The sequence below is a fragment of the Podarcis filfolensis genome (genome assembly GCF_964270895.1).
Source record: "Podarcis filfolensis genome assembly, chromosome: 13".
Lineage (NCBI taxonomy): Eukaryota > Metazoa > Chordata > Lepidosauria > Squamata > Lacertidae > Podarcis > Podarcis filfolensis.
The window spans coordinates 36,730,400-36,752,752 of record NC_139615.1 but is presented as its reverse complement, the minus strand read 5'-3'; the positions used below and the strand labels follow the sequence as shown (position 1 = coordinate 36,752,752).

At 48.5% G+C, this 22,353-nt stretch overlaps 1 protein-coding gene across 2 annotated transcripts; it reads right to left on the bottom strand.

The window, feature by feature from the left end:
- Positions 1-205: 205 nt before the first annotated feature.
- On the bottom strand, positions 206-21,677 carry NR1H2 (nuclear receptor subfamily 1 group H member 2). Of its 2 annotated transcripts, none has more exons than XM_083583285.1 (10): positions 21,297-21,677; positions 18,823-18,950; positions 16,724-16,801; positions 16,409-16,528; positions 15,266-15,535; positions 11,726-11,970; positions 7,644-7,823; positions 4,921-5,020; positions 1,985-2,193; positions 206-855 (listed from the first exon to the last, which is right to left on the bottom strand). In XM_083583285.1, exons 3-10 carry the CDS (start codon positions 16,761-16,763, stop codon positions 709-711), a joined length of 1,311 nt encoding a protein of 436 aa, XP_083439411.1. In that variant the 5' UTR covers positions 16,764-16,801; positions 18,823-18,950; positions 21,297-21,677; the 3' UTR covers positions 206-708. The 2 variants fall into 2 exon arrangements, with proteins under 2 accessions (XP_083439411.1, XP_083439410.1); XM_083583284.1 differs by having other exon boundaries at positions 16,409-16,531; positions 21,297-21,454.
- Between the last annotated feature and the right edge of the window lie 676 nt (positions 21,678-22,353).

Below are 22,353 nucleotides of genomic sequence, written 5' to 3'. Positions count from 1 at the left end.
CATCAGATGTCAAGGAGATAAAGAACTACACAAGCTTTAGAAGACACCTGAAGGCAGCCCTGTATCGGGAAGTTTTTAATGTTTGATGTTACATTTTTATATGTGTTAGAAGCTGCCTAGGTGAGCAGGGTGCAAATAGTAAAAATATTATTATTATTATTAATCTCTTTCCATTCACACATACCGTCAACACCAGGCCAGATGCTTGGTTTGTCATGATCGGATTTATTTTTTATTTTTTCTGGGCATAGCCCCCCATACCAGGCCACCCCCTCCCCAGTGGGGCACACCTAGAATATCACGTGGGGCGGGTGTGTGTGTTCATTCTTCAAGAGCAGGAGAAATGAGTCTTTGTGGGGAGGGGGCAGCCCCCTTGCATCTTTCCCCTACGCACCCCAGAAGCACAAATGTGACCGACACCTCCCCAAAACCAGAAGCGGGGGAGGCAAGCTCTGTAGGAAGTACAAGTAGATGGGGGTTGGGGAGGGGGCGAGACGGGAAAAAAGTGCTTAGTTAACCCCCTCGATGCAGTTCCTCTGGTGGGATGAGTCCATCAGTTACAAGTCCTAATGCTGAGGTTCAAAAGAGTCCGTAGAAGGATTCCAAGAAAAGGAATACGTGCGTTAAGAGAGAAAAAGAGAAACACAGAGAGAGAGAGAGACGTCTGTACGCTCCCCCATCTGTCCCCTCCCACCAAAAAAAAAATGTCTACTCGTGTACATCCCAGATCTCAGAGAGAAGCGGCGGAAGTTTCTTGTCTTGAAGACGCAGAGCGAAGACCTGCTCAGAGTGTACGCTGCTCAAGGTCCGTAGGCTGACCAGTTTCATCAACATGCGCGGAAACATCAGGTGGTCCTGAAAAAGCCAGAGGAGGGGAAAACACAAGGGTTGGTCAGGCACCCCGCCACTCACATTTGGAAGGGCTATCTAAGACACCTAGCGGATGGAGATGTAATAGAGACACCGAGGTCCAGCTCCGAGGGCCTTCTGGCGGTTCCCTCACTGCGAGAAGTGAGGTTACAGGGAACCAGGCAGAGGGCCTTCTTGGTAGTGGCACCCTCCCATCAGATGTCAAGGAAATAAACAATTATCTGACTTTTAGAAGACATCTGAAGGCAGCCCTGTTTAGGGAAGTTTTTAATGTTTGAAGTTTTATTGTGTTTTTTAATATTCTGTTGGGAGCCGCCCAGAGTGGCTGGGGAAGCCCAGCCAGATGGGCGGGGTATAAATAAATTTATTATTATTATTATTATTATTATTATTATTATTATTATTATTATTATTATTATTTCAGGTTCATTCCCACTCAGGCAGGGCTGAGAAAAGCTCCCTTCTGAAACTCTGGAGAGCTGACGCCAGTCAGAATAGACAGTACAGTTGTACCTCAGGTTAAGTACTTAATTCGTTCCGGAGGTCCGTACTTAACCTGAAACTGTTCTTAACCTGAAGCACCACTTTAGCTAATGGGGCCTCCTGCTGCTGCCGCACCGCCGGAGCACAATTTCTGTTCTCACCCTGAAGCAAAGTTCTTAACCTGAAGCACTATTTCTGGGTTAGCGGAGTCTGTAACCTGAAGCGTATGTAGCCCGAGGTACCACTGTACTCAGCTAAATGGACCAGTGCATCAAGGCAGCTCCTCCTCCTATTCCCCTGTAACCTCAATTTTAGGGCCCAATGCTATTTTCCATTCCTTACTATTCCTTTCTCTGGGGAGGAGGAGGTGACTTAAATTATGGTTTTTTTCTTCCCACTGTGCAGGAGACGTAAAGGTTTCAGGATTAGGAATCTCTCTTGAACCCAGCAGGGGAACTAGCGGGTGTCTCACCAGCGCTTGGCCGCAGCCCAAGTACAAATTCTGAGAGGCGTCCAAATATTTTTTGCCTCTTTGCCTGCTCAAACGATTTCCCATCACAGCGACTTCACCACCCGCCCTGCGCATTCATTGCCCCACTCCCCCACGCATGCCCCCATGCCCCCCGGACACCTGTGGGCGGTGGAGGCGGATATAAGAGCTGAGGGCCTCAATGTAGGGCTGTTGCAGAGCTTCCACCAGACCGTGGTCCTGCACGTTGGGCCGGTCGGCTGAGAAGATGTTGATAGCGATGAGGAGGGCGTATTCGGCGTCATCCAGCTGCAGCTGCCGCATGGCCCGAGAGAACTCAAAGATGGGGTTGATGAACTCTACCTGCAGACCTGATGGTAAAACGAGGAGGAAGGAAACGAAAGCCGGAGCGTCAGGGAAAGAGAACACACCTTGCTCATGGCCACACAGAGACATATATTGTCCTTTGGTTTCACCAGGCCAAATTAGGCCCACCATTCGCCCCCAATTCGCCTGCAAAGCCATTCTGACTGAGCCACAGCCCCCTGGTCTATAGCTGATGTCACTGTCAGGTGTGAGGCAGGTAAAGACATGGCCGGGACTAAAGGTGGTGTTGTTGTTGTTGATTAAATTTGTACACTGCCCTTCATCCATAGATCTCAGGGCAGTTCACCACATAAAATTGCAATATAAAAACACAAAATATATACAAGAACAAAAACAAACCAATACAGTGTAACCTTGGTTTTCAAACGCAACCCATTCCGGAAATCTGTTCAACTTCCAAAATGTTCGAAAACCAAGTATCAAAGGCTGTCAGCAAGTTCAACGGGGAAAATTGAGAAACGCGCTTTGGAAGTTGTTCGACTTCCGAGGCGCGTTCAAAAATGGAAGCATTCACTTCCGGGTTTTCGGCGTTTGGCTTGCGAAACGTTCGGCAGTCAAGACGTTCGAAAACTGAGTTTTGACTGTAACCCCCTCTCCCACAACACATTTAAAAGAGCATCGGTTGTCAATCAGGGCCTGTATACCTGAAGGAGCATCTCTACCCCCATTGTTCAGCCCGGACACGGAGATCTAGCTCCGAGGGCCTTCTGCCTGGTTCCCTCACGGCAAGAAGTGAAGCTACAGGGAACCCAGCCAGATGGGCGGGGTAGGAAGAAGAAGGTGAAGGAGGAGGAGGAGGAGGAGGAGGAGGGGAAGGGGAAGAAGGAGGAGAAGGAGATGGCCTGGCTGAAGAGGAATGCTTTTGCCTGGCGCCTTAAGATGTACAGTCATACCTTGGAAGTTGAACGGAATCCATTCCAGAAGTCCGCTTGACTTCCAAAACGTTTGGAAACCAAACTGTGGCTTCTGATTGGAAGCTGTGGAAGCCCTGTTGGATGTTCAGCTTCCAAAAATAGTTCGCAAACCGGAACAGTCACTTCCGGGTTTGCAGCATTCAGGAGCCAAAACATTTGACTTGCAAGGCGTTTGGGATCCAAGGTACGACTGCATAATGAAGGAGCCAGCTGAACCTCCCTGGGGAGAGCATTCCACAAATGGGAGCCACTGCAAAAAAGGCACTGCTGATCAGCAGCACCACCCGAAAAGCCCTGCACAAAATCCTGAGCACGGCACTTTGCTAGCTCTGGGACAAAGAAAAGCAATAGTAAGGGAAGCCCCTCACAGAGCTACAATTCCTAGAGTTCCCTGGGATTGGTGGTTAAACCACTCTAGGAATTGTAGCTCTGTGAGGGGAGTAGAGGGTCTCCTAACAACTCTCAGGACTAAACTTCCCAGGATTCCTTGGGGAGAGACTGTTTAAAGTGGTATGATACTGCTTTAAATGTATAGTGCAGATGAAGCCAGACTTGTGCCTGGGAAACCATCTGGGAAAGCAGGGCAAGCAAATCCTCGCCAGAAACAAACTACAAGCAGAGACAGGAAGCATGGAGATTGTGAAGCCATATTTACATATTTGTTCCCCTCTGGCAGAAAAGGACCTCCCGAGAGTGTGATGCATAACAAACTGCACATTGAACAGGCAGAACAGAGAGAAGCCAAGCCAGAGGGTCTGAGATAGACACACCCTTTATTTGCTTTAAAAAAATACAAAATACGAGATGAACTCAAATCAACCCTAGTAAGGGAACCGACTGGATTCCAGATCTCTTAGTGGTACTGCCCCCTTGTCAGGCCCACTGCTGCAGAACGAAAGAAGGCTAAAAAGGAATGTAAACTCTTGTCAAACATGCCGTGGCAACACAGCCATCCTTAGGCTGTCCTTTCACCTGACTTGTAAGTAGATAATTGTTGATACGCAAAGGAATTAATGGCGTGAATCACCTGAAAAGCAGACCAACTCTTGTTGCTCCAGGCCAGACAAATGTGTAACCTTGAATGCATATGAAAATCCTCAAACTGCCTTCTTAAAAAAACAAAAGAAGTCCTACTGTCCCCCACCCCCACAAAAAAACCCTTCAACTTTCAAATCTACCCAAAAAAATTGGAAGGAGAAGAAATGCACCTGCTACCTTTCCGTTCAAGATACGACTTCTGTACTTGGCCAGAGTCTGCCAAAGATTTGCTAATCTCACTGCAAAATCAGTGCTAGCAAGAGATTCTTTCGGGAGGGGAGTTGCAACTCTGTTCAAACATGCCGGGTGCTGCGATGCCCTGTCATTTCCACATCTAGCGAGAGGAATGAGCCTTGTGTGTGGCAAGAGCCTGGATGCGGCAACTGCTAGGGCTCCCCAACCCCTCGCTGTGCTTATTTATGACCCCCTGGCAAAGTAAAAACAAGGGCAAAAAAGCAAAAGGTGTAACATACTTTTCTTTAGAAAGAAGCTCTTTCTTGAGCAGAGGCAGCTGTTCTGGAGACAGTTTGACACAACAACACACAAAAACAGAGTTTGTCGGTGTGAGCTTAATCTGACCGGAGGTCTGGGTGTGTCCTTGATCTGTGAAGTAGGACAGAAACGCTCACATACACCCTCAAAAGGCATTGATCTTCCTTCCTGGTTCTTGGTATTCTTCTGGCCTGCCACTCCAACGGGGAGAATTTTCTGGAAGGAGCCCCTCACAGCCCACACATACCTTCTCCTTTCCCACCTCACCTGCACGGTGAAAGTCGTCCTTGCTGTAGGTGAAATCCTTAAGAAACGTGATGCACTGGGTCTCGTGGTTGTAGCGTCTTGCCGTCTCCAAAAGCATGATCTGTGGAGGCAGAGCAGGGGGTGAAGTTGTACCCCTCTCTTGGAAAAAAATTGTCCAGCATACATGGCACAGACATATATGGACTAACTGACTAGGCCACATAAGTTCCAGGCACCTTTTCCCCCCTTTCCTGCCCTAAGTTAAACCCATTCCCTTCCTTCCTTCATCGTTTCCCACATTTCCAGTGTGATGAAGTGGCGAGAGCAGCCTTTCTCAACCTTGGGTCCTCAGATGTTCTTGAACTACAGCACCCATCATCCATGACCGCTGGTCTTTCCAGCTAAGGATGATGGGAGTTGTAGTCCAACAACCACCTGGGATCCCAAGGTAGAGTCAGTTCCCTGGTAAGTGGGATTGATTGTTAAACTGCTCTTGAGAACTGTAGCTCTGTGAGGAGAATGGAGGTCTCCTAACAACCCTCAGCACCCTTTACAAACTACAGCTCCCAGAATCCTATGCGGGAAGCCATGACTGTTGCAAGTGGTATCATAGACCCTTCAAGGTAAGGTGTGAAGGCGGCTTGAGTTAGTGAAACTTCGGTCCCATTTATTTCAGTGGGAACTACGTTAGTAATGACTTGATTTTAATTGATTCAATGGGACCTGTGTTCCACCATCTCGGTCTGGAATCAACACAATAAGAACAGTGGAAATACATATCAAACACAAACTGTGATTCACATTGGTGGCGTTAGACCATTGTTTAGCATGGCAATCCTCTAGTGCGTCTGCAAGGAGTTGGGAAGCTCCTGTTTTTCATAGCTACAGTTTATTGTGCCATCGGTGGCGCTGTGGGTTAAACCACAGAGCCTAGGACTTGCCGATCAGAAGGTCGGCGGTTCGAATCCCCGCGACAGGGTGAGCTCCCGTTGCTCGGTCCCTGCTCCTGCCAACCTAGCAGTTCGAAAGCACGTCAAAGTGCAAGTAGATAAATAGGTACCGCTCCGGCGGGAAGGTAAACGGTGTTTCCATGCGCTGCTCTGGTTCGCCAGAAGCGGCTTAGTCATGCTGGCCACGTGACTCGGAAGCTGTACGCCGGCTCCCTCGGCCAATAAAGCGAGATGAGCGCCGCAACCCCAGAGTCGTCCGTGACTGGACCTAATGGTCAGGGGTCCCTTTACCTTTACCTTTAACCCTATATTGCGGTTAATTTTAACTACGGTTTGAATCTGGCTTCTTTCAAACAAATCGAAATTAATATTCATTACTGTTTGGGCCAGCATGACACTGTGGTTTAGCAAAAGCAAAAGCAATGGCTTCCAAACTCCTCTTTGTGGCTGTGCCGGAGGAGGAGGGGGTGAAGGGGGAGCTCATAGATTCAAGACGCAGTGAAGTTTATCCCTGTTATGCTAAACTATGGTTTAGAGCAAATCTAGATCCAGGCATTCTGTTCCCACAATAACTTTAAGACATTCACTGAGCCGGTAAACACATGTAGGGACTGGACCACTTCAGATTCATTGGACTGAATTGTGCTCCACCAAAATAATAATAATAATAAATCAATGCATTCGGAAAGCTAACATTTTAGCGCTAAGACAGAACCATTCTCCCTGAAATGCTGGATTTCGACGCCCACCTCCACCCCCGGATTCAATCACGTGAGCATCGCAACCTACATCATGCTAAATCTAAAACAATCACCAGTGAGAAATCCAGCCTCTTGTCTTGTGCTCATTTTTCTTCCCCACACTGCAATTACCCTCAAGTTGCTTTCACAGTAGAATTTCAGGCCTTGTTTGTCTCTGGAAGCAGGCCTGCTGCCACTGGATTAGGAATAAAGGAAACTGCTGCATATTAAAAGCAGAAGATCTGTCCCTATAGCATCTCGTCGGATTGCAGTGACTCTCCAGGGTTTAATAATAATACTACTACTACTACTAATAATAATTTAGTATTTATACCCCACCCACCTGGCTGGGTTTCCCTAGCCACTCTGGGCGGCTTCCAACAAAACACTAAAATACAAGAACCTATTAAACATTAAAAGCTTCCCTAAACAGGGCTGCCTTCAGATGTCTTCTAAAAGTCTGGTAGTGGTTTTTCTCTTTGACATCTGATGGGAGGCGTTCCACAGGGTGGGTGCCACTACCGAGAAGGCCCTCTGCCTGGTTCCCTGTAACTTGGCTTCTCGTAGCGAGGGAACCGCCAGAAGGCCCTCGGCGCTGGACCTCAGTGTCCGGGCAGAACGATGGAGGTGGAGACGCTCCTTCAGGTATACTGGACCGAGGCCGTCAGTAAAGCCAGGAAACTCATTTGCACCATCGATTAAGCCACCCTTTTTACCGACAAATGCCGGGAACTGAAGCTGCAGACTTTAGCATTAAAATCACTGGCTCCCCTACCAAGATTCTACTTCCCGGTTCTTCACTGCTGTCGGATCTGCCGGTTCTTCCAAGCCTCTTCAGCTAGGTAAATTGAACCAAAACTTACGGGACCGGAAACAATGTTTCTAGCTGGCTTAAGATGCTAATGCTGCAGTCCTGACCCCACTTACCTGGGAGCAGACCCCAGTGAATTCAGCAGGACTTACTTCTGAGCAGATACGGTTAGGATCGCGGCCATATAATTCGTAAGTGACGAGTCGGGAGAAGCAGGAGACGCTCTACCCCGCTCTTGCTCACCTCAATGGTGGAGGCTTTGAGCAGCGCGATCTGGTCCTCCCGCGACAGCTGTAGGAAGCCAGGAACCTGCTTGGCAAAGTCCACAATCTCCTGCACCGAGATGATGGCCAGCTCTGTGAAATGGGCGAAGCGCTGTTGCCGTGCTTCCCGGCTGTTGGGGTCGCTGCCCATAGGCCAGGGCTGGTGAGTAGCAGGCAGGCAGGGGCAGGAGGAAGAGAGAGAAAGAGTACAGTGTAAGTACAGTGGTACCTCGGGTTAAGAACTTAATTCGTTCTGGAGGTCCGTTCTTAACCTGAAACTGTTCTTAACCTGAAGCACCACTTTAGCTAATGGGGCCTCCTACTGCCGCTGCACCGCCGCTGCACGATTTCTGTTCTCATCCTGAAGCAAAGTTCTTAACCCGAGGTACTATTTCTGGGTTAGTGGAGTCTGTAACCTGAAGCGTCTGTAACCTGAGGTACCACTGTACTTAACCCAAGGTACCACTGCATTCCCATTTGAACACGTTTATTTGTGTTGTGTTGGGGTAAGGAAGACCAGCTACAGAGCCCGTTCCGATGTCTCTAGAACCAGCGAAAATGGGTGCAGAAGTTGACATGTTTACCACATGCTCCTGCATCCATCCTTTAACGAAGGATGACGTCTTTCTGAGAGAGCCCAGATCCGCCCTCCTTGAAACTCACAGCCCTGCTTCCATTGCCAGAAGGCTTCCCCACCCTGACAGCCCTCTCCACTTTCTTTGCAAAAGTACGGGGCAGAAAGGGCTGCTGGGAAACAGAGAAGTGTCTGCTTCTCATTCTCCTCCCCCACACCACCCAATCTCTTTTATAACCTTGCTTTGGTGCAGGCAATTGAAAAGCACCAGTCATCATGTGTCGGTGAGCAATGAGGGGGCGGGAGTCTGCCCTGGGACAGGCGACTGGATTTGCAGGGGAAGAATGCATTGTAGCTGGAGCTGGAAAAGATTGGGGAAAGGGGGACATTCCACAGACAGGGTGTACGGGAGCGTCTGGGAGATGGGCGGCAGCCTTAGAAATAAAACCACAGAAGTTGCAAGCCAGCAATGTATAGATGTTTGTTGCTGCACTTCCATGCTGACTGTGGAGAAGAAGAAACTGCCAACTCAGCAACCGGCATGGAAATGCCAGCAACTAGTGTCTTAGCAGGCTGGTTAAAAATAAAATTAAAAAATTGGCCTTCCACCAAGCTGACTAGTGGAGCAGGGAGGAATAGAGTGATTCATCCCCTTTCTTTCAGCCTGCTGAATTTCTTTTTTATACTTTTCAGGTTTATACATTTCACAGATTTTACAATCATTTTGACATTTCCAAACTTGACTTCCTTCCTCCTCTTTCTGCGGTTCCTTAAATTTATTTTTAATATCTTCTGCTTATCCAAATTAACTTCATTTGCTCATTTCTTCATCTTCTTTAAATATACAGTCATACCTCTTGTTACGTTTGCTTCAGGTTAAATCTCTTCAGGTTGCGTCCTGCAGCGACCCAGAAGTACCGGAAAGGGTTATTTCTGGGTTTCACCGCTTGCGCATGTGCAGACGCTCAAAATGACGTCACGCGCATGTGCAGAAGCGGCGAATCGCGGCACGCACAGACGCGGGTTGCGTTCTGCTCATGTTGTGAACGGGGCTCCGGAACGGATCCCGTTCGCAACCTGAGGTACCACTGTATACCTCTATGAAACTGCAGGTTATCACAATACTGTAATCCTGCCAATGTTCTTATCTGTTTGCAATTTATCTGCAAATATTCAATAAACCATTTCCGTTCTTTTTATAAAAAGTTTGCTACCTTGATTTTTTATTCTTCTGGTAAGAGTCGCCATTTCTGCACATTCCATAAGTTTTTGTATCCATTTTTCCTTTGCTGGGACCAGTCTGCCAAATTTCTGGGCTGGCTGGGGAGGAAGAGACTTGCCTTGTGCTGCAGCAAGCACAGAAACAATGAGCTGATGGGAGTCCTTCTCATGCACCTTCTCATGCATGGGAATTTTGCTCGCCTGTGGCGACCAGGCAAGCTGTAAAATACAAGCCTCGTCTATGGGGAGGTACATGCATATGAAAAGAGGGCCAGGGATCTGTGTGGGCATGTATGCGTGACAGGAAGCATGAAATGCAGCTTTGAGTGCTTATACTGCCCCTGCCCTATCAATTTATGAAGGCTTCTGAACTACCTCAATCTTCCCCTGACTAGTATAAGCCATGTTCCTGTCCCAGACTGACACAGAGGTTGCATTTGCAAGTTATGGGCATAAGCCACGATGAGCCTCAAATTCGCATGCTCCCCCATTTTGTCCAGAGTAGCCAAAAGGAGTCGTTGCCCCCATTTTAGACTAACTGTAGCTTGCAGTGATGTCCAAACAAAGACAAGCCATGGTTAGCCGTAACTATGGTTAGCGGAAACAAAATCTGCTGCAAACCATGGTTTATGAAGTTGGCCTGTTTTCACAGACTATAGTTAAGGCTAACCGCTGTTTAGGTTTTAAATATAACACTAAACGGTGGTTAATCTCCTCTTTGTGGATGTCCCAGAGGATGGTGTGTGTGTGCACACAACTTCAAGTCATGTTGTAGCTAGTCCTGAAAACCTCAACTCGTACCCAGGCTTGATCTTAGCCAAAAGGCTGAGAAGCAACCATGGTTTAGTGCTGCATTCAGCTATTGGAAGAAGCCCCTGGAACAGCATATAGCGGCCTCCACTTTCTCAGGACTCTGGGGCTCTCTGGAAGATGCAGTGGCGCTTAGTGGTGCACCTTACAAGGCTTACATGAAGGAGTCAAGTGCAACGTTCAAGGTTTCAAGAGCAGAACCAGGCTAGAAATAATAAAGTAAGGTTCAAGCCCTTCTAAGTCTGGGGTTGGGCCAGGCAAAAGCTACGGTCAGGCAAAGAATCACAGACACCGAGAGACAACAGGACTGCCCAAGGTGCCCAGACTATAAAATTGGAGAAATGGAGAGAGATATAGCCGCACCGGCAGCATATCTCTTCTTTCTTGTATCCAAAAATGCAAGAAGGGCTTTTACGCTCGCCAGAAGCTCGGCTCTGCCCTCGCCAGTCCCGGAAGGATCCTTTTAAAAAGTCCCATATGCTCAGAGACTTTGCGCCTGTTTATTGGGGGATATAGGAAGCCCAGAGCATTTGTTCTTTAGATGTCCCTTTTATGAAGAGGCACGTAGTGAGACCATTGATCCCCTGCTGGTGAGGCTCGCAGACCTCCCGGAAAAGCAAAAATTTGACCTTTTCCTGTTAGGCAAAGATCATAAGATGACCCGGATGGTCGCCAGATTCTGTGTACAGATCTGTAGGCACAGACCATCCCCCGACTCAAACTAGTTTGTTAAGAAAATCCCCAAACTCGGTTCCATGGGTGACTCTGGGTCAGCTCCCTGCGGTAGCTTATCTTAAAGTTTTAAGTGTCTATATGCTTATCGCATTTATAAATTTTAAATTTACTGTTGTACATTGTTTTAAATGTTTGTTTTCCTTCTTCTGGGATTGTACCCCCACGTGTGTTTTATAAGCTTGTCTCCGACCGTAATAAATTATCTATCTATCTAATAAAGTCAGGCATTTCTGGAGCACCTGAGCTGGGACAAGATACAAACGAGAGCTGAACTTCACATAATTTGCACGCCCATACTCCCATCGCCAAAGAATTGATGCTTTTGAATTATGGTGCTGGAGAAGACTCTTGAGAATCCCATGGACTGCAAGACGATAAAACCTATCCATTCTTAAGGAAATCAGCCCTGAGTGCTCACTGGAAGGACAGATCCTGAAGCTGAGGCTCCAATACTATGGCCACCTCATGAGAAGAGAAGACTCCCTGGAAAAGACCCTGATGTTGGGAAAGATGGAGGGCACAAGGAGAAGGGGACGACAGAGGACGAGATGGTTGGACAGTGTTCTCGAAGCTACCAGCATGAGTTTGACTAAACTGCAGGAGGCAGTGGAAGACAGAAGTGCCTGACGTGCTCTGGTCCATGGGGTCACGAAGAGTCGGACACGACTAAATGACTAAACAACAACAACAACACTCCCATTGCTAATATCGTCTTCGATTACCGTGACTTTGGGCTGGTCACTGAAGCTCCTCTTGTTGCACTGCTGTTGCGCTGCTACCAGCTGCCGGATCATGCCCTCCTGCTGGGGCGTGAGGGGAGCTGGTTCGGGCTGGGGCAAAGAGGGGTCGCAGGGCAGAGGCGGTACTCGGAGAACCTCGCCTCCACCCCCCTCACCTCCCGACGCCCCTTCTCCCTCCTGCTGTTTCCGGATCTTCTTCTTACGGATCTGCTCTTCCGACAAAACACCTAGAGAGAAGGAGAGGGGAGGAGTTATTGAGATTGGGTGGGATCACAGGGAGACATCTCAGTTGTTCCTGCTACATCCCAGTATGCCCCACAGAGGACCTCAAGGTCCATAAATAGCAACACCCTAGAGGTCCCGGGCCCTAAGGAATATGATTAGCCTCAACCACAGCCAGGGCCTTTTCAACACTGGCTCCAGCCTGGTGGAACGCTCTGTCTCATGAGACCAGGGCCCTGTGGGGTCTGATTTCTTTCCGCAGGGCCTGTAAGACTGAGTTGTTCTGCCTGGCCTTTGGCTTAGAATCAATTTGATTCCCTCCCCCTCTTTCTTTTTTCCTTTCTCCTCCTGTGAAGGGCCTGCATTTTAATGTTTAATGTTGTATTTTAATCGTGTTTTTTAAGTTGTATTTTAATCAACTTGTTTTTATTATTGGTTGTTAGCCACCCTGAGCCCGGTCTTGGCTGGGGAGGGCAGGGTATAAATAAAATTTATTATTATTATTAAAATTTATTATTATCAGCATCCCCAATTCTCTGACTCAACCTCTGACTCATCCCCTGAAGTCTCTGGCTGTGAAATGTCTCCCTGAACTCTGCCTCCTGCAACATTACTAACGTTTAGACACGATGACACATCTTCCCTATTTGTCCAACTCTCTAATTAACATGAACTGCTTTTAGAAGTGCGTTTTTTTGGTAACCACATTGCTGGTTTCTGTGTGGCTCAGACTCCAGATCCCATGTGCCCCAGCCAGCATGGCCAATGATCACGGATGATGGGAGCCACAGGCGCCATCTATGTGGGGGGCCATGGGTGCCCGGTCACCCACAAATTTTCAAAGAAGGGGCCGGGCACCCACAAAGTTCCACGTAGCACGTCGCGCAGCCCTGGGCATCTGCGGGGGCTAGCGCACCTGATGGGAGTTGTAGTTTAGCAACATATCTTGAAGGTTACAGATTCCCCCCTCCCTGCTCTGTATTATTTTAAATCAGGCTTCCTCAAACTCGGCCCTCCAGATGTTTTTGGCCTACAACTCCCATGATCCCTAGCTAGCAGGACTAGTGGTCAGGGATGATGGGAACTGTAGTCTCAAAACATCTGGAGGGCCGAATATGAGGAAGCCTGTTTTAAATCTTCTTTTTTTCCCACAAGTTGTTTGTCGCCAGCAATTTACAGTGGTACCTCGGGTTAAGAACTTAATTTGTTCTGGAGGCCCATTCTTAACCTGAAACTGTTCTTAACCTGAGGTACCACTTTAGCTAATGGGGCCTCCCGCTGCTGCTGTGCCGCCACTGCATGATTTCTGTTCTCATCCTGAGGTAAAGTTCTTAACCCGAGGTACTATTTCTGGGTTAGCAGAGTCTGTAAACTGAAGCGTCTGTAACCTGAGGTACCACTGTATGATGTATTGCTGGGATCATGGATCTACAGATGCACTTTCGCTCCGGCGAAAGCGCAGCCCCGCCTTCCCCTGGGCTTAGAAAAGGCAGATTCTGTGAGGACGGGCTGGTTTCAGAACCACAGAAGAATGGCAGCAGTTCGCCCTCGTGTTGCACTGATCTTTGGAGAGCTGTGGGACTTCTTCCTGCTTTTTGAGCACCTCTGAAATGTAGCACAAGGAAGATGAGCTCCCATCTCTCTCCTCAGCTGCGGAGGAGGTCAAGGGCTCACCGAACCCCCATCCCACCCCCCACCCCCAGTTATCTTGGGTGACAGCATTGCATAATGCCATAAATCTCTGTATCCCTCTCTCTAGAGGGAGCACATCAGAACATGAACAAGAGTTGCCAAGAATTACTGACGACCAGTTCTACTCAGAGCAGAAACTAGTGAAGTTAATGGACCTAAGTTTGTCACGTGGGCCTTGTTGGCTGTGCTGCCACTGGGCCGCCCAATTGGTGATGCCTTTCAACGGTGGCCCCCTGCTTGTGGAATGCCCTCTCTGGTGAGTTGCGCCTGTCTCCATCACTATTCACTTTCGGGAGGAATCTGAAAACATTCCTGTTTACCCCGGCGTTTGGTGACTGAGGAATACTGTTCCTAGCCACCCCAAGATTGTTGGACGGAAGCACATTTTTAACCATCAACTGCTTTGGGATGTTTTCTAATTGTGATTGTTTTTAGAATGTTTTAATTGTTTTACAATCGTGCATCTGTTTGCCGCCCTGGGCTCCTTGGGGAGGAGAGGTGGGATACAAACCTAAGAATAATGCTGATTGACTTGAATGGCTCTGATAATGGCTAAGCTTGGATACAGCCTTTAACCTTAAGGATACCTTAAGTGTCACCTCTTCCCGTACAAACTGAACCGGACCGTCTGCCTGTCATCTGAGGCCCTTCTCTATGTCCCCCATCGCAGAGAGGTTTGGAGGGTGGCAACAAGAGAACAGGCCTTCTCTGTGGTGGCTCCCCGACTGCGGAATGCTCTCCACAGAGAAGCTCGTCTGGCGCCAGAATTACATATCTTTAGGGGCCAGGCAAAAGCATTCCTCTTTGCCCAGGCCTATGGCTATTAAATAATCTGATGGCCTGTGAAAGTGTGGGGGAAGAGAACTGCTATTACTGTATTTTTCGCTCTATAAGACACACTTTTTCCCTCCTAAAAAGTAAGGGGAAATGTGTGTGCGTCTTATGAAGCGAACGCAGGCTGCGCAGCTATTGCTGAAGCCAGAACAGCAAAAGGGAGAGCTGCGCAGCAATCCCTCTTGCTGTTCTGGCTTCAGGGATCGCCATGCAAAGCCTATTCAACAACATTTGATTCAGAGTATTTTTTTCCCTTGTTTTCCTCCTCTAAAAACTAGGTGCGTCTTATGGTCAGGTGCATCTTATAGAGCAAAAAATACGGTAACTATTTTATTATTTGTCTGTCTGCCATAATGGTTTTTTTATGTTTTTATCACTGATGTTCTGTAATGCATTTTTAATGTTGCAAATCACCCTGGGATCTTTTGATGAAGGGTGGTATATAAATTGTAATAATAATAATAATAATAATAATAATAATAATAATAATCTGGAAGTTGTAAACTACGCTGAAGTCTACAGTAGTGGAAAGGTGGGATATAAAATATTTAAAACAGGGCTGGGGAACCTCTGGCCCTCCAGACTTTTGCCGGACTCCAACTCCCATCATCCATCACCATTATCCATGCTGGCTGGGGCTGATGGGAGTTGGAGTCCAGCAGGCTTCCTCCCTGGGCCTGCTTAAAAAAGAAAACAAAGCAAGCCAACAAATTCCATTTTGCCCCTTTCGCCCAAGCCAGATCTCAGCCGTGCCTCTTCTCGCCGACTACTCACATTCCTCTCGCATCCCCGCCTGCCGGCACTTCTTCAAGCGGCACTCCTGGCACTTCCGGCGCATGTACATGTCCATGTGGCACTGCCCACTGCCCTTGCAGGTATACTGCGCCCCCTTGATGACGCTGCGCCGGAAGAAGCCCTTGCAACCCTCGCAGCTGAGGACGTTGTAGTGGAATCCCGAGGCTTTGTCCCCGCACACGCTGCACACTTCATCACCCAGCATCTTGGGGGCAGGGCCCTTCTTGCGTTTGCGGGTCGGCTCCTCAGCTGCAGGAGGAAGAAAAATGGCTTAAGAGAAGACTGTGACCTGCCCTGGCTTCTTGGTTACAATGTCTGCATTGGGCACCATGCTAAACTATGATCTGCCCAACTTCTGCTCCCATAAGTCCCTGCTGGCATGGCCAGGGATGATGACGTGAGCTGTAGCCTGGCACCAACTGGAGGGCTGCAGGCTCCCCATTCTTGGTTTATTTATAGAGTTGTGAGCCAGGCTCACCTCCTCACAGGCTCACCTGTTGCCTTCCTCCTCCCACTTGGCTGAAGGGTGGAGTTTGCGCTCTTTCACTTCCGTGTTTGGCTAACCACAGTTTTGTTGTGTTGTCTGACCCAGGAAACCGTGGTTTACATTAACCAGGCAGAAGGCCTTCTCGGTAGTGGTGCCCTCCCCTGTGGAACACCCTCCCTTCAGATGTCAAGGAAATAAACAACTATCTGACTTTTAGGATACATCTGAAGGCAGTCCTGTTTAGGGAAGTCTTTTAATGTTTGATGTTTTATCATGTTTTTATTATTCTGCCGCGAGCTGCACAGAATGGCTGGGGAAATCCATGTGGATGGGCGGGGTATAAATAATAAAATTATTATTATTTATCATTATTATTGCTATGTTTGGTTCCAACAAGCCAACTTCAGAACCGGAGGCTGAAGTAAAAAGGCGCTGGCATTATTATTTGCTGACACTGAGCGATTGTTAAACTCACATTTGTAAAGGCCTTAAGGAATAGAAGGACCACAGAATCACAGAAATACATAGTTGGAAGGATCATCTCGTCCAACCCCCTGCAATTCAATGCAGGAATCAACAGCCAAAAAAATTCAATTAAAGAAATACAAAGCCGTCTACATTCTTCTCAAACTCACCCGCACTGTGCGTAGAGCTCTCTCCATCGTCTGTGCAAACCACCTCGATTTTCACAGTGCTCTGAGACTCTGGCTTTTCCTTTGACCACTCGTCTTTGACCTGAGAAGCGGGCTCCCCATCTTCTGTGTGTGGGGGGGTGTTTTTTGGGGGGAGGGGGAGAAAGAATAGCAATGGAGAATGAGGCAAGGAAGTGAAGAAAAACCAAAGAGTTATATTGTTTTCTTTAAAAAGCTGTTGTCCATTCAGGAGTAGTGGGCTGTCTGGCGGTGGGGAGGGGTAGGCAAGTGGTGAGTAGGTTTCAGTAGGTGGCTTACCCAGTGGTAACTGAAGTTCATTGGTGCCCGTTTTGGCCATCTCAGGGTGTCAGCCACAGCAGCATTGCATAGCCAGCCCTGGAATCAGGCAGACAAACAGAGGCGGTTCAGCCAATGTAAGAAACGGCCTTATACCAAGTTAAACCACAGGTCCATCTACCTCAGTGTATCCTGCTCTGACCGACAGCAACTCTCTGGGCTTTCAAGTAGGGGAGATTCCCAGTCCTCCTGAACCAGGGACCTTCTGCACCTCTCTTTAGCAACAGTTAACCAGCAAGTTTCACAAAGGTGGTGTAACTCTTGAGCAACCCCCAATTCCCCTCCTCAGAGCTCAAATTTTTAGAGTGGTTTAATACTCAAGTCTCTCTTTATAGGGAATTCTGGGAATTGTATCTGCGGCAGGGGAGGGCAATAGGGGGTCTCCTAACCATTTTCATCACCCTTAGCAAACCACAGTTCTGAGAGTTCTTTGTGGGGAAACCCAAGGCTGATTAATGTGCTACGACACTTTTAAACATGGATAGTGCCAATGTAGTCCTCCATCAGCCTGCTTCCTCATTTCTCCTCCATTTCCATGGAAAAGGGAGAAAAGCAGCATTTCCTCATGTTGCATCTTGGAGGGGCAGGGGCAGGGAGGAGGTGATTTAACTTGATGGGGGAAATTTGGGGGTGCTGCAATTTGGTCCTCCTGCCATTTATTTCTGAAGGGGTGGCAAAAGAGCTGTCCAAATACAGCACCTGCTTCCCGTTATCTTCCTACATTCAAGGAGGGAACGAAGGGCCTCTTCTGGCCTACACCTGCTAGCTCCTACGAAGGCCAGCCCAAGGCATTTTGCTGCCTGAAGTGGCACAGGAAATTAAACCAACTTCTGTCTCTGAGTCAAAGGCCACAGCAGCCCAAGGCCGGCCAAATTATTAGATACCTGAGGCAGAAAATCCCATAGGGGCTTCTTCCTGGGAGCAAAAAGCACAACAACAATACATTTGATCTCTTTACATGACACCCAAAAGAAGCCACCTGAGGCCATATTTCTCTGCCCAATGGTAGGGCCAGTCCTCTCTCCTGCCATGCTGATGTCCATCACCCATAAATTCAAACTCTGGGTCACCCTACGCACTTTAAAAACCATCGATCCAAGAGGGATTAAAGAAGGTACTTCTGCATTCAACTTCTCCTAAAATGAAGGTAGGGAGACTGCTGCGTCAAGATGCAAAGATGGCTACTAGTTTAGACAGCTCTAAAAGAGGATTTGCACAAATTCATGGAAAACAAATTTACATCTCTGGGCTCTGATGGTTGAATGAAGCCTCCATGCTCCATATATATTTGTGGAGCTTCAGTTACTGGGAGGCAACAATGGGAGAAGGCTGTTCCCTGCAATACCTAACATGGGCTTCTCAGTCTTCTTCACACACTTCTGGAGCCTTCTCCCCAAAATGGTCAGCACAACGTCAGAAGGTATATTATTTATAAGGGAAGAGAGGTGATGCATTTTGACCTCTCTGTACCCTATGCAACTTGCCCATCCTTTCGTTCCACTTCTCTTTTCTTAGCTGAGATTAAACGAGTTTGGATTCGACAAACCTTGGGCTTTTCCAGCTCAGTCAGAGTCCAGCTGAATCGTAAGTCCCTCACTCCACTGCAACTTATGTCAGCGTGAGTCCCTGAAAAGGGGTGTTCCAGGGGCGTTGTGGGGGTGAGGCAATGCAAGGAGAGACTTAACGCCTGTTCAACTTGGCCATGCAACCTAAAAGGACCCAATCCTCAACGCTTGAGTCCACACTCGCCTGCTGGCTCAGCTGGTAGCAGCCTCCCCCCCAGAGGTTCCTGAACAGAATTTACAACAGGTTAACTTACACTGGCCTAAGATACACCACCTTCCTATAGTTAGGACTGCTCTGACTGCCTTTTGGTCCCATATTTCCCTGTCCATGATGTTTCCTCTCTCCTCCTGTTTCACTCAAATCTTTTACAGCTTTTCACTGATATATACACACACATGTGTGTTCTCTCTGTGACGCACACACACATTGAAACATTTCCCACCCACTTTTCCCCACGTACAATGAGAAAATACAGACTTGCCCTTAAAACTCACCTTTCTCCCCACAGTGGGGAAGAGACTCAGCTATTTGACAGCCACATGGCAGGGCTTATGGGGCAGAAGCACGGCAGTGGGGAGGAGGGGCAGTCGGCCAAACAACAGACCTGGGGGCAGGATGCAACCTGAAAGGGAAAGAGGAGACAGGTATTAACATATCCCCCTCATTCTCCTGTGCGTTCTATACATGATGGACGAAAGAGGGAAAATCCCTCTTCCTCCTCCAGTTTGACACACTAGCCATTTACATTTTCCGAAATGTAGAGTTGGAAGGGTCATCTGGTCCAACTCCCTGCGATGCGGCAATCTTTTTGCCCAATGTAGGACTCAAACACACAACCCTGGGATTGAGAGCCTCATGCTCTACCAACTGGGCTATGTTAAACGACGTACACAAAGTTCTGAGCTAGCTATGGAGATCCCGACAATCTCAAGAAATATGCACAAGGCAGGGGTTGCAAATATGGTACATGCCAGCTGTTTCTGAACTACAACTCCCATCATCCCTGGCCATTGGTCACGCTGGCTGGGACTGATGGGAGCCGGAGTGTGCCATCTGGAGGGCACAAAGTTGGCTACCCCAGCTGTAAGGAAACTCAGCAATACAGCTGCAGAGATAGCGCAGGATAGTGCGCACCCCAGAAATGATCTCTTTCAGCTTCTGCCTTCTGGAAGAAGGTACAGGGTTATAAAGACTAGGACTAGCCGCCTGAGAAACAGTTCTACCCAAATGCAATAAACGTAGCATAAGGAGTCTCTATAGGAGTATATTGTAATTTAAAATGGGGCTTCAGAGTTTTTAGGAGTTTTTGAATGTCTTATGTAGATTTTTCAATTTCATTGTTCTGTATGGGACAATGACAATAAAGATATTGTATCGTATCATATCGCCATCCCCTGTGAGTTCAGAGGTGAGTCAAAATGGCAGAAGAGGGAGGTATGAGTAAATTTAAGGGAATTCCAAGCTTTGCAGAAGTGCAGGAACATCTTTAGAAGGGGGGGGGGCGGGAATCACAACAGGCCAAAGAAGACCGTGTGTGCTCAATGGCTGTGAAATGCTGACTGGCTGGGGTGTGTTGAAGGGACAAATGTTGGGGTGAGGGCGTTCAATTTCTTATCCTGGAAGATGGCCGACATCCTGGACAGAAGTTGCAGTTCACACTGCAACACGGTGTTGCAGTTCCAAACTTATTCCTTCCAACCCATACCCAGTATTCCAGGTGGTGGGGGCTTGCGTAAAGCGGCTTTGTGGCAGAGGCGAGACTCGAAGCAGGAACTCCCAGATTCATAGCTCAGCCTCTTCACCACTGAGCTGCTACTCAGCATGGCATTTTGTTCCAACGCCACAAACCAGAGCAGGTTCCAATTGCCTACGGCCCTGGGCATAGCTTTCAAAGGCTCTGCCATTCCCCACAGCAACTCTCTGTTTCTCTCCAGGGCCTCTGAGGACTTATAAGGAAATCAGCCCTGAGTGCTCACTGGAAGGACAGATCCTGAAGCTGAGGCTCCAATACTTTGGCCACCTCATGAGAAGAGAAGACTCCCTGGAAAAGACCCTGGAGAAGGGGACGACAGAGGACGAGATGGTTGGAAAGTGTTCTCGAGGCTACGAACATGAGTTTGACCAAGCTGCGGGAGGCAGTGGAAGACAGGAGTGCCTGGTGTGCTCTGGGGTCCATGGGGTCACGATGAGTCGGACACGACTAGACAACAACAACAACAACAAATTGACGTCTCTTCTTTCCACTTCCTCAGTGTGCTTGCTGGTGGTGGGGGGTCTCAAACAGGGGCAGGTGGTCTCTTGCGGATCAAACTGAAAAGGCGAAGCCTATTCTCCCCCAGATGCCATTACCCTCCTTGGAAGTGAGGCAGCCCCCACCCTTGGGGATAGCTGGGGGGGGCGTAAATCTAGTAAATAAAAAGTAGAAACTGTAGGAAGGTTTTGACAGATTTTTCTGAGCGCTTGGGGTCAAAAGAAAGTATGTCAAAACAACTGTTGTTGCTGAGACATTTCATTCCGAATCTGCTGGGCAGTGCCAGACAGAGGATGATGATGACAGGTGGGTGTCCGGCCGCCCCCTAACATAAATCCCGGCTACTCCTGTGCCCCCCGCCCGAGATCCTTGCTGCGCAAGTGCCATCATTAGGAACCCTCGGTGCTCGCCCCTCTCAGCGAGTCTGCGATCCTAAGTATAAAGCCCCTCTGGACACGGCGGAAGTTGCCTCCGAGCAAACCTTGCAAGCGATGGCGCAGCAAACCGCTGAGATCGACTGCCCGCGCCGAGCCCCCGGGGTGCGGGGGTGGGTGAAAAGGGGGGGTTCTCTCTTCGCCAGATGTTGGCACTTTCTCGCGGGGGAGACCCACGCACTTGCGGGTGTGCGTGTCCGGCGGCCCCGATCCCGGCCCCCACCCCACGGATCCGTCCCGGACCTCGCGGCCACCTCTCGTGCGTCGCAGCCCCGACTTTTACCTGTCTTTTCTGGCTCTCCTGCAACCTCTCCGCTTGGGTATCCAAAAAAAGGGAAAACACTGTCTCGCACACAGGATCAAGGCGCTTCCGGGAACCCTTGCTAGGCGTCACTTCCCTTTCCAGCCTGGGAAACCACCCCTTCTCTGGCAGGCGCCTCCCCACCTTCCCGGCCAGCGCAAGGAGCCGTGATCTGCGCGCACCGGAATATCCCGGAGAGGGAGAGGAGAGCTCCTCGTGTGCGCAGTGGTATTGGGAGCAAGTCGCAATCCTGAAGGGCCATTGCATATTTTTCCCCCAGTCACGGAGGAAAGCGGCGATTCGGTGGCTCCCTAGGATAATGTCGAGGATTTCCCGTGGATCCGTCTCCAAAAAACGCTGGCTGTGTCACTGCGCGCACAACATATCCTTGCAAGCGAACGGCTTGCTCCCAAAGAATCCTGGGAAATGTAGTTTGCAGGCGTTGGGAGTTGTAGCTCTGGGACGGGGCTAAACTACAGTTCTCAGCATTCTTTGGGAGAGAAGCAGTGTGTTTTAAATGTGTGCGTGTCCCTTGTTTGTGTAACCGCTTTTTCTCCTCGTAAAACTGCCCAGAAGCCTGCTTTGGCATTAAATGGTATAAAAATTCATAATAATAGTAAATAGCAATTCACCCTCTTCAAGAATAGGCACCATTATGGGGAGAAAAAAATATATTATGGACTCTTACGGGTTATGCTGCTGAAATTTCAACTTCACGGTTCCTGCTATTGTGCAAAAACAGCCAAGTCCCCTGACACTCAAAGGGTTGCTTTAAAATGGGATGGGGAAGAGCGACGCATGCAAGCCTGAGCTCTCCGGAAGAAAAGAAGGATTTATTAAAAATCAAAACTCTTCTCTCCAGTTCAATTTGGTCTTTCACACTCACCTAATGGTGCAAAAAGTCTTCCAGAAGCTTTATTATTATTACAATCCTTTCTCTTACTAAGCCCTCAGTGAGCAACATCAGATTTTATCTTATTGCCGGTTGTTCTATGCACAGAAATGGAAAGATGAAGAAGTTCCCACCAAAGAAGAATGG

Excerpts from the sequence above, each read along its gene's own strand:
- NR1H2 (XM_083583284.1), bottom strand. The coding sequence starts at position 16,763 with ATGGCCAAAACGGGCACCAATGAACTTCAGTTACCACTGG. Across the intron at positions 15,536-16,408 it reads GAGCTCTACGCACAGTGCGG|CTGAGGAGCCGACCCGCAAA; the intron begins GTGAGTTTGAGA and ends TTCCTCCTGCAG. Across the intron at positions 11,971-15,265 it reads GGCGGGGATGCGAGAGGAAT|GTGTTTTGTCGGAAGAGCAG; the intron begins GTGAGTAGTCGG and ends CCTTCTCTCTAG.